This window comes from Cyclopterus lumpus, chromosome 24 (assembly GCF_009769545.1).
Source record: "Cyclopterus lumpus isolate fCycLum1 chromosome 24, fCycLum1.pri, whole genome shotgun sequence".
Classification (NCBI taxonomy): Eukaryota; Metazoa; Chordata; class Actinopteri; order Perciformes; family Cyclopteridae; genus Cyclopterus; species Cyclopterus lumpus.
This window is the reverse complement of record NC_046989.1, coordinates 13,005,285-13,017,806: the sequence shown is the minus strand read 5'-3', so window position 1 is coordinate 13,017,806 and position 12,522 is coordinate 13,005,285. Positions and strand designations below refer to the sequence as shown.

At 40.6% G+C, this 12,522-nt stretch overlaps 1 protein-coding gene across 1 annotated transcript in view; it reads right to left on the bottom strand.

Moving 5' to 3' along the window:
* Positions 1 to 12,522, bottom strand: part of lama2 (laminin, alpha 2) — a 156,454-nt gene that overhangs the window by 100,565 nt on the left and 43,367 nt on the right. The window contains exons 8-14 of the mRNA XM_034528174.1: positions 11,764 to 11,881; positions 10,230 to 10,408; positions 10,037 to 10,136; positions 9,541 to 9,598; positions 8,516 to 8,618; positions 8,211 to 8,351; positions 5,837 to 6,001 (exon numbers count right to left, since the gene is read on the bottom strand). Of these exons, the coding sequence (XP_034384065.1) occupies positions 5,837 to 6,001; positions 8,211 to 8,351; positions 8,516 to 8,618; positions 9,541 to 9,598; positions 10,037 to 10,136; positions 10,230 to 10,408; positions 11,764 to 11,881 (864 nt within the window). The remainder of the gene's footprint in view (positions 1 to 5,836; positions 6,002 to 8,210; positions 8,352 to 8,515; positions 8,619 to 9,540; positions 9,599 to 10,036; positions 10,137 to 10,229; positions 10,409 to 11,763; positions 11,882 to 12,522) is intronic.

Below are 12,522 nucleotides of genomic sequence, written 5' to 3'. Positions count from 1 at the left end.
AATTACATTAATGACAATTTATTTGATGTTATCCTTTTTTAGTAGAAACAGCAGAAAACGTATATACACACATATATATATATATATATATATATATATATATATATATATCAGAAGAAGGAAGCAACATTGTTGAATCTTGAGGTAGTTATGTGCCGGACTGTGACAGGATAATCACGCCTAATGGTGGCAGACAGAAGGTTTGCTGGACTGAAACTCTGCATGCACATCCAGGAAGATGAGCAGCTCCCTCATTTGCTCACAGTCTCCAAGAGCCGATCAATTATTGTGCCGCTCTCCCACGGCTCGCTGGCTATTGACAGTCAACTCCAGCAGCTTGCTGTGCCTCAGACTTTAAGTGAGAAACAATGGCCAAATGACACCCTATACTCAACACAGTTGGTGCCGATCCAGCTCTGAGGCTCAGATTAGACATCATGCTCATTGTGCGACTGTAAACACAACACCATCCGCCTCCACACACTGCCAGCTGAGACTTTTTAGAAATTAAATTAATTGCTTTCCAGGGCAATGTAAGCTTCATGCCACAAACCCGCACTCATCTACACGTTGCATTATTACTTCACACACTTTTGACAGTTATCACGAGCGGTTAACGACGGTCATTCTCCCGAAGGAAAAGCACCAGAAGGCAAACATTTTTACAAAACATATAGTTTTAATCTACAGACACAAGCACTACGTGGAATAGTTTGTTTAACATGAATTCTCTTTTTGTAATAAAAACATAATTGAATCACGATTTCAATGATCATTTGTGTTGTATTACTGGAAATGAAAATGATTTTCTCTTTTCAAAGCCACAGGGTTGCTGTGTGGAGCTTTGTAGGCACACTTTCCAGGAACTGAAATGCGTGTGACACCAAATTATTTGGTTGATGAAAACTGGAACAAATCCACTGTGATTGATGTAAAAAGCACTTTTTCAGCCATGTAAGTGAGAGAAAAAAGAAGACGGAGGGAGAGAAGAAAGTGTGGAAGCGGGAGGGGAAAACCATCTCATGCAATCAAGACCAGATTAGGAGTGGCACTATACACAAACTGCTCTACACACAGTTTTGCTCTTATAAGTCACAGCTCAGTTCCTTTTGTATATTTGGCAAAAGAAAAAGGGGGAATTCTTATCCACAGAAGTATTTTACAGAAACACTTTTAAGACTTCAGATTTAATCAATCAAAACTTTGAGGCGTCAACCTCCATAACCAAGGTGAAACCAGGACATTTTTTCTTTACCTGTAGCAGGTTCTCCTTGGAAATACTAATAATTTTGTATTGCTTCTTCTTCTTCACAGGACAATATATAGAAGACAGGACAGAGCGTGAAAAGTGAAAAATGGTGGCAGAGAAAGTGCCGAGTTAGAGTGAGGATTAAATGTAACACAAGCTGAGCTGTGTGTTTGTGTGCGTCTGTCAAGCTTCAACACATTTTGAGTTTTCTTTCATCAGCTGTCGGAAGAGGATGTGTCTCCTCTTTCGATGTTCCTCCATCATCCCCTTTATCTCCCTGCTTCAACCTCCCTGTCACTCTTTCTCCAAATGATGAGCATTTCTTGTTTTTGAGCCTTTCATCTGTTTGTGAATCTGTTAGTAAATCTGGGTACAAGAAGGTTAGGATTTGACTGCTATTGGAGGCGGACAAAAATGCTGTTGGTCAATATTTTCGTTGGATATCTTAGCTGTTTGAAAACAAGTTGAAATCCACATCCTTGCGTCTCAGAAATATCTTGTCAGAATGGTTCTACAACAACATTTGGACTATCAAAGTTTCCCGTTTTGTGCCGCGACCGTTTTGTTAATGAACTGAAAATATGTTTACACTTCTTAAAGGGTGAGGACAGCAGCTTTGTGTGGGGGGGTCCCCTCAAGGGACCTTGTAGCCGGCGTCGGCCCTCACGCATTTCCGCCGTGACCAGCTCCAATTCCCCCTTCTCTCAGACTCCGATGCTTCTGGGGGCCGTGGACTTGGACTTAGTGTCCACTGTGCATTCTCTCCCAAAACATTCTCACTCCCAATGAGTCAAATACCGTCTCGCCCTCTCGAAGGTAAACAAGACGGGGTCTGTGTGTCTGTGTCTCCCAACACAGACACACAGACCCCGTCTTGTTTACCATGCTATGTGCTTGTGACTAACATTCATATCTAGCCAACCAATGTGTTGATGATTTAGTTGTTTACAAGACAACATCATTGTTTACAATGTTCTTAATAGATCTATCCTCCTAATTTTGCTCTCAAAGTGCTCCAGATTGATGCATTTAATTCAAAATGTACAAAATGTTCCCCTTAAGGATTCAAGGTCCGCCCACCAAAATCTCACATAATCCTGTGAGGACCACTAAAAATACATACAAATATGAACTTGGCTCTAATGCTGCTTCACAATTAGTAAAATCCAATGACACTTTAAAAACCAGTACAATTAAAAAGCTTGAAACTGAAACTCTAAGAAAACTCCATCAGCTGATGAAGATCATGTGATAGTCTGACAGGAGCTCCAGAACATTGGCTGGATGGACCTTGAGGTGAGATTATTTTGTCATCCATTGTTTCCAAGTTCAATATTAAACTTCAAGACATCATGAAGAAGAAGTACTAATAGTGGTCAGAACAAATGATACATCTTACACTGCTCGATTTGATCCACAGCTCTAAAAGCTGTTGTGAAGTCGTATTCTTTTAATTGAAAATGATCAACCAAATTCCAAAAAGATTAGGTGAAAAAAAGTGGTTAGAACTGTGCGTAGTCAGACGATAATATTCTGTTCATTCTGTTCATCAAGAGCAGCCTCTTTCACACGTTAATGTATTGCCTTTTGTTAATATTGATAAGAGCTGATTGAAATGTGATAGTCTGGGTTTGGAGCCAGTTAAAAGTGTATTCACAGAAGTCTTAAAGTAAAAGTGTCACAAAAATAGTTGGAAAACAAGTTTTAAACATGCAGCGGACTTAAAATAACACGACACTCTCATAGTTGCAATATCATGAGTTTATATTTGGCTGTTCACGCTGATCCCTACTTATCTGCACTCCACTGCCAAGTAAACCATAAAATATTCTTTTAACAGAGCATGCTTTAAAAATAGTAAAAGTTCCTGGACCTACACAGGCAATAAAAGACCCAATGAGCATCAGTAGAACATGCTTCTGGACCAATGAGCATCCACGGAGCGCACTAATGGGCCAATGAGCATCTCTGGCATTAATCGTATATATGAGTTCATGCACGAGAAATAAGAACGTTATCACATTCATATTCTTATATTTCCACTGCTAGCTTGTCATTACACACTCAGCCTGTCACATCCAATGATACACACTAACACGACAGACCACACTGTGTGTGTGTGTGTGTGTGTGTGTGTGTGTGTGCGTGTGTGTGTGTGTGTGTGTGTGAGAGAACGAGTTGCATTGTCAAATCACATGGCATCTATCTCTGTAACACGATCAGAGATTGAATCGCTTTTTCATACAGCGCACGCACACTGCTCCTAGCGATCTCACACACAGACATGTGTGCGTACATACACAAACACACACACACACACACACACACACACACACACACACAAAATGGTAATTTGTTTGTTTCCCATGTTTGGAGGCATTCGGTTCTGCTCCGCTGTCCCTAATGCCTCCAAAACACATCATTATCTGACTTATATAGGCCTGGGAGTGTGTGTGATGGTTCGTGTGTGCGAGTATGTGTTTGACTGAGAATTCGAGTCTCTGTTTGTGTGTGCCCACGTGTGTGTGTGTGTGTGTGTGTGTGTGTGTGTGTGTGTGTGCGCTAAGAGAAAAACAGTTGATTATCGAGTTCAACAGGCGAAACACTGTTTACCCTGAGAGACACAAAGCGAGCGAGGGAGATACAGAAAAAAAAGAGAGAAGAAAGCTTGGGGGAAGTAGAGGGAGATGATTTAGGAACAGGGAGGTGAAAATGGGAGTCCTGGAGAGACGGAGTGAGAGTTAGAGAAGCAGACCAATGAAAAGAAGCAGGGATGGAGGGATGGTTAGAGGGCAGGAGGAAGGGAGGGAGGGATAGAGGATCAGACAAAGAAGTGAGATGACAAGCTAGGCCTGCAGGGTGCAAAGTAATGAAATTCTGTGGTATATTCCTCTAAGCCATGACACCCAGACAAACATCACAGCCAGTCTGTTGTTGTAGTGGGGCAACAACTCGACTTCAGAAACATGGATTGCAGCTATTTGCCAGCTGGAGTGATAAAGTCTAATCATAGCCACAGAAAACCGCAGAGCAAATTCAAACATTAGCAGGAGCAGATACGGAGAAGCAGGGCTGGGGGGGTGAACATCCCAGCAGGATCCTTTCTCACCAGACTCGCATCCAGAGCGATTTACTTTTAGATCGTAATATGGATCCGTATATATATATATATTTAAGCCTGTCATAACACTGTAGCTGTTTTCATATTTGTCCGTCAACGCGGTCACAAGACTTAAATGGGAGGAAAGTCGAGATGCGAGCCAGTTAAATACTCAGAGAACTCACCTTTGTGTTATTGATGTGATCAGATTGTAACAACACAGAACATAACTGCTCAACTGATTTACTATTGTGACCTTGTACGGTCTGTTTAAATTATGAATGGACATTTAAAAAGCTTTCTTTCTCACCCAATAAGGAGTCCAAAGTGATTTATACAGTAAAATATTATGGAATTAGGACATTTCTTAATATGCCACCTTGTCAATATACATTATTGTACACTAGATACAATATATTAAAATGATACTTTCTATAGGATGATAATATGTAAATGACATGTAATGTAATGTAATGTAATAATAGATATCAGTTACAGGGAATGGTCTGGGCTGTGCCCCTCCCACTAATTGACTAGTGCAGCTGGAATTCATTCCCTAATCAAGTTCCAGGCTTGATATTCTCCAGCCCTGCACTCATTCCTTGCCAGATTGTCAGTTCGCAACCAGGAACTAATGCTTCGGCTCGAACACTGGCTTAAACTCTTTTTGTCTGCCTCAGCCTGCTCCCGCCTGCCGACCCTTCCTCCAGCCTGCTCACCAGATTCCAGCCCCTGGTTCTTTTCTAATAAATGCCATAAACCCATCTCTGCTCTGTCTGTGTTCTGCTCTTGGGTCCAGCTCCACATACAGCATGACAGGAACATCTAATACAACCCTGAAAACACATGTTTGGAGAGATCCCTTTAGTTGAGGCTGTGTTAGGGAGGTGTTACTCAACTGTATAGTTATTGTAGAAGCATCGCTATGTGTAAATAAATGGAAACGTTATCACTGTATGGCCAACATGGTGCAATATTTGTTTCTGACGAAATGTGTGTCAAATTACCACTCTGAATTAAATATTGTCTTTGACTGAATTCTATGCATTTTCTTTTTGTGGTGGAAGTTGTTGTAACCTCACCAAGAACAGACATAATCACAGGAGTAATTAACTGAGTTAAATATAATTAGCTTTGTCTCATCATATTCCCGAATTGTCAGTGTAGGTCTCAACTGCACAGGAAAATGTACACATGAAAAGCTGGGAAAATAAAATGAAGGCAATCAAAATAAAAACCCATCCTTGATTACTGTGCCTTGAAGTCATACAATTACAAACATTAACACAAAGTACAACTGTCCGCTGAAAGTGAGGTGAAGGAGGACAAAACCTTTGCTCAATGGGAATTTATTTGTAAACAGGAAAGCATTAATGTCTAAAAGCAAATATTTAAACCATTTCCATTTTCCGTTTTTGAGAGAATCTCATTATGATGTCATATGAACAGTACCCTTTAACATATTTGAGCGTGTATCTGCATCTAACCTTGTTTCCCAGGTATAGATCAGGTGCGTTCCAGTAGTAGGCGGAGCCAAGATCATTCTCAACGTCCGAGTGTCGGACGCTGAGATACGGAGGCGTCTGTCTGTGAACGGACCACACTCTTCCTCCTGTTTCTCCAAGCAAGTGCCAGCCTGTCAGAGTGGTCTCCTAAAAAAAACAAGATTCAGGGAGAAGTAGTTCAGGATTTACTTTCAGCTCCATCCACTGAGAACATAAGCATTTTCATTGATCCCCTGTTGCAGAAAAGTGTCGGCTTCAACAAGGAGTTAGCTTTCAACTTGTTATGGTAGGTTTTCTGCAACACTGCCCCTCACTTACACTGCAAGTGAGTTGTGTAGAGATGTAAAATATAGCCATCAAGGAAACAATTCATATGACTGTTGGAAACAATTTCATTTTTAAAGTATATTCAGAGAGTTTCAAACAGAACTGACCGGCATGCTTAAATTCAGATGAATGCTTGCCGAGCACAGAACTTGTGTTCCCTGTCAGCAGATCAGTCTCATTGGACAGTTTGTCATATTCAATGTGGATAAGATTTAAAATCTGACAAGCTTGGGCATGCTTTGCTATAAGAAAGTACTGGATGTTTAAGATGTGTCGCTTTTCTAGCTGCATTCCTCCTGTTCTACAACACAACTTGACATCTGTGCACTTTGATCCAGAATCACCATTGATATATATATTTATATATATACTGTATATAAACCCACACTTATATGTATGGATAGCTTTTTCATTCTTAAAATATTACATTTTGGGATAGTTTACATTCTCAATCGATGGAAATGAAAGGTTATGTCAATAAAAATGTCAAAATGTGTTCAAAGGTTTTGTACATAAGTCACATTTGAGCCATGAAGTCTTGCAACTGACACCTAGATAGAGAGGTTTTTTTCTCAAATCCTGAATGTGTGTGTGTGTGTGTGTGTATGTATGTGTGAACGAGAGACAGCCAGACACACATCTGTCGTTGCAATTAACCTGACCTTGGCTTCCCCTTTTAAACACACACATACACACACACACACACACACACACACACACACACTATCTGTGTCTAAATCAGGGCTGTCATCCTGTCAACATCTCCTCTCCCCTCCTCTCCCACCCTGCCTGTCAGTCAAAAACTGTTTTCCTCTTTTCACCTCTCTCCTCCTCCTTGCCTCTTGTCTTGTCTGCACCCTTCGTCTTACCAGTCTTGTCCTCCCTCCTTCTCTTTTCTCTTCTCTCACCTCTTTCCAACCCATTGTCACCCACTTCCACCGTATTCAATCCACACCCATGTTTATTTGGTAAAGATTTGTCTTAGCGTTTACACCTAATACCCTATTGCTACCCACTAATGCTTTTAAAGTTTGCTATTAAAAAAAAAAATTCATTATTTTGTGTCTCGTGTCAGATGTTTTCTGCACCTGGAGGATATTTATTAAACTGGTGCACCAGTGTGGAAGACCAGGTTTCCTGTCAACTGAGAAACTTATTTTTGCTAATCAGTGAATTGATTCTCTTCCCTTTATGCATATGTATGTAAACAAGCTTAAAAAAAATTGCAATTAAATCTGCAATAGGCTGGGTTAAGTTTCGTGCCGTTTCTGAGGGTCACTTTTCCCTTTTTTGATATTGTCCACCAACTAACAATCAGGTGCATTATTGCCCAAATGTATTCCAGTATGGGGATCTTGTGTTAAAGAAAGGGAAAGTTTAACTGGCCGAGGGAAATCATGTGATACTGTTGAAAGCTCCAGAAAACGTTTTTTAACTAATGTTTCCAAGCCCCAGAATTAACTTTAAATTGGACGGTAACTGAATAAAAAAAAGTTAACGCAGTGGAAGAGTTTATTTTCCGGTCCAGAATGGTGATGTTAAGTAGTACGGTGCAGCACAGCTCCATTAAAAGTTGTCCAGCTCTCGATTGTCTTTAAAGGTCAACATTGTGAAAACCATTTCATATTAGTTAAAGAAGATCCGAGTCCCACTGGATGTGAACATTCTGTGGTGGATAGGAACGGATGCAAATGTGGTTTGTTTAGATAAAAAGAGGAATAACTAGGTTGTTAGCTAAAAGCAAAAATATACATGTATATATATATATATATATATATATATAAAGGTGAAATATACTGTTGTGGCAATGTTTACATGTAAAACCCAGATAACAAGACATCCTGATTGACTGATAAAGAAGAAGTGTGTGTGTGTGCATGCATGTGTGTGTGTGCGTGCATGTGTGTGTGTGTGCATGCATGTGTGTGTGTGTGTGTGCGTGCATGTGTGTGAGTGTGAGTGTGCATGCGGGCATGTGTGTGTGTGCATGCGTGCCTATGTGCGTGTGTGTGTGTATAACATTGCCTACGTTGTGATAGGTCCATGTGGAAGCAGAGCACTGACTGGAAACTCCCATACAGGAGCACTTTTCGCAGCCACGTTGATTGTCACCTTGGAGGTTATAGAACCCCAGTTTACAGCGGTCACAGTTTTCTCCTTCCACGTTTTCCTGCAGCAGAAGAAGACAGAAAGAGAAAGATGAAGCCATTTACGAGCTGCCCTCAAACTGCCATTATGAGCACAAAGCATGTTATTGCCGTGTTAATGTGGTGAAAATAATGATGACAGGGCGAAAAAGGTGAGCACATTTAAAGTGTGTGAGTGTGTGTGTACCTTGCACACGCAGGGTGTTATACATGGGTCATCGTTGGTGCTTCCTTCCACACTGCAGTTACAGCGCTGGCAGGACGGGAAGCCTATATAACCAACAGCACACCTGGAGACAAATGAGTTTAATAATAATATTAAAGATGAAGGCGATGAGTATTCGAGCGGCCTTCCTGTCACCAGAAGGTCACAGGTCAATGCCCCTAACATCCGCTGTGTGCATCCTGAGTGAGACACTGAATCATTAGTATGTAGCAAAAAGCTGAGCTTGCATCACAGGTGACGTGCACGTATGTATGAAAGAAAGCCACTCACTAATTAGGGGAGAAAGTCTATTAAAGGGGATTTTAAGAAGTGATTTTAAAGAAGACGCTCATGCAGCTGGTCTGATCTGAGTGCAGGTCATTAAAGAGTATGGGGGGGAAGTTGTATCAGCTTTTAAATTAGATTAGATTACATTAAACCTGAATGAGACCCACAGGGAAGTTGAGGAAAAAGCTAATACGAACAAGCAATTATAGCAATAACGGTAATTTAAGAGGAAAAACCTTGTTGACAGATTTACAGGTGGGACAAAAAGCATTTCCTATTGTTGTTTGTATTCCTTTTGATTCACAGATTGCGATTTTAACCTCAAGTTTGGAAAAAGAAGACTTCTCTTGATGATATCAGGCTCTGTTCAGGTCCATTAGAATTACAAGTATGTCAAATATCAAAGAAACAATATCCAAGTTGCAAAACTAAAGAGCAAATAAAACAGTGTTTCTGGCATTTATACCGTGTCCATTTATTCAGCGACATCTTTACATCCCGTAAGGTACAAAACCAAGTGTGTGTGAGATAGTATATATCATCAAATATCTTAATGGAAACTTTCTGGCAATTTCCACAACACTAATTGGAACAGACAACAGCTGAAAGGTTCGGCTCACCTGTCACAATGTGTCTGCCTCTTTTTCTGTGTGTGCGTGTGTGTGCGTGCGTGCGTGCGTGCGTGTGTGTGCGTGTGTGTATGTATGTGTATCTCTCACCTGTCACATCGCAGACCCCCAAAACCCTCCTTACACCGGCATGACCCTGCTGGCTGAACTGTCAATCAAACACACACAAAACACACACACAAATTTCTTAAAACAGCGCGAGTGAAACAGAATGGGTATCCCTTTGAAGTGGCTGCACCTAAAATAGCTCCTCATTCTAGATATAGAAAACATTAAAGATTCAAAGAGGAGTAAAATGTTCTCTAATATAAATAGTTGTTCTGTTCTGCCAAAGACAGTTTTCAATAACAGAAGCCTCACAGCTGACTGACCCGACCCTATAGGAAATCAAGCAGGACTGAATCGATGAAATGTTGAGTTATTCGAGTTGATTTTTTTTAATTAACTAAAACATTGAACATGTGCTTGCATTCACTGAAAGCCTCTGTATGTGTCTACTATTTCAAAATGATAAAACGATATCCAAACAGAATACGACTCACGCACATAAGGACAGACAGAAAGACTAAAAAGTATATTTGCATACTGGGCGTAGCCTGGCTTGAATCTGCGACACATGATTGGCTGATCGAACCAAGCGAGTCACATGTGCACGGGATGCAGGGGTCCTCCTCCTCAGCGCCCACCTGGCCAGGTGAAGAAAACAATCATTTGTATATACACTCACTTAATCATAATCAATTTCAAATAAGGAACAGGTGCTTGTATATGTGACGTACCCCAGCAGGTCTGTAGTATCCATCAACGCATGTCTGACAGTTGATTCCAGTTGTGTTGTCGCGGCAACCAATACAAACTCCACCTCCTCTGTTTTGACCTTGGATGTTCAGGCTGAGTGACAGATCTGCTACGGTCTGATTAAAGGAGCACTCGTCTGCCTTACCGTGACAGTTGCACTCTGAAAACACACACACAAAGAGTTGACACTGTAATTGATAGGATTGTCCTGCCCCCACCTTCTCCATCAAAACACAGAGGAACGCTCCTTTAACCCGCTGAAGCTCACAACCGACATGTTTGAAAGACAAAAATCACCACAATCATACATAACATATGGAGTCCCGTTTGTTCCAACACTTGTGATATTTCTTTTCTTTTACAGTTTTTGTAAATAAATGATTTTTTTATGATTCATGGTATTACAGCAACACATTTGGGATACTAGCTATAATTGTGCTGTTTCCATCGAGGTGCAGGACTTCTATATTGCAGTCGAAACCACAAACAAGTCAAATGTGACGGGAACAAAACATGAAAACAGAAACTGCTTGGGGTTCAGGGGGTTAATCTATTTACTTCTTTAAAGTAGGAGTTTAAAAAACATCAAAGGCGGTTTTGAAGACGATACCCTCAGGTTCAAACACTGACCACAAGCAGCATGTTATCTCAACAGTCCAGAGAGAAAAAGAGGGTCTCTGCTTGTCCTCATCATTTCCCACAGTGTGGTTGTGAGTTGGGAGCCTAGCATTAGCCCTGTCTCTTACCCACTGAGCTGTCTACATTTCATAAATAAAAGCAAAGTGTTGTTCTACAAAGTCATTGTGGAAACGATTTAAAAGGTGTTACAGGGTGGCCCGTTTGAGTAGCAGATCCATTAATAGGAAAACACAGCACAGCATTTTATAAGGTGTATAATACTATGAGGAGCAATGTTGCCTCTCTGGAAAGTTACAGTATGATGACAGTTCTCTATGGTGGAATAACAATAGTGAAAATAATAAGTTCAAATGTCTCTTTTATCTCCTGAACATTTCAGGTCCGATCTCAGACTTGGTCCCTTTACTATTGTGCCAGTCAACGTCTTGTCACCTCAGGGTCAAGGCAGAAGCATTTGTTATCAGACCATGAAAACTACGGAGTTATTTCAAGCAGGCTCCCCCTTGAAGCCTGTGTAAAACCAAATAAAGATTACATGTTGTAAGCCTAGTTTTATGATGAGAGGTGGGAGCCTCTAACCTCATTGCCCTGCTGCTCCATCGTTGATGAAGCTTAATGGACGCAAAGGTGACTTTTGATGTCTCATTCCTGTAAGGCCAGTGTTCAACCTTAGGGGGGTTGTGGTAATACATTATCACAAATGTGGTGTGTGGGTACATATGCTGCGTTACAATACACATGCAGTGGGCGCCGACGGTACCAAAAGAACTCTGGGAAAAAAAGTGTTAAAAAGTGACTGTTGGTTTCTGGCTAAGTAGGACTTATGGGTAATGGTGTGTAAGTTAAGTGTGTAATTTGTCGTTGTGTTTCTCTTACTCTCGCAGACATGTCGAGTGAGGAAGGTTCCTGCCATCCAGGGCTGCTGGTGGTAACCAGGGCAACAGTGATCACAGCTCTCCCCGCATGTGTTGTGTTCACATTCACAGCTAAACTTCTACACACACACACACACACACACACACACACACACACACACACATGAAAAAGAATGCATGAAAAAAAGGTTCACAGATTTGTCAATTAAACAGACATGAGCAACTGTGTTTAAATAAATGGATCGTCTGCTTGGTTAAATGTGGTAACAATCTGAGTCATTGTCAAATTGGATTTCCAGTGTAGCTACAATCTGTCAGGTGGCTGGTGAAGGACAAATATATATATATATATATATATATATATATATATATATATATATATATATATATCTCAAAATGTTTGTCCTTGGCTTGATATAAATTTACATCAATCCTGCATACAATTGTGAGGATAAAGGCATTCAAACAGGCACGGATGGAGCAGACAGAGATTTCCTCATGTGCTTTGCCTAGTTTTATGATACACAATGTGAAAATCAACTGTAACTATCTGAAAATCATACAAGGGCTGCGGAACCCAGTCGGCAGTCATTGTATGTTAAATATGTTGGTAGGATGAGGGTTAAACATGTCAGTTACAACCAGCTAAATAAATGATTGTACTTTTATTTAAATACTAGCTTTGAAAGCTAGTAAGTTAAACATAATATTAATATCATAATTCCCTCATCTATTTTATTTCGCAACGAAAACGACTTCA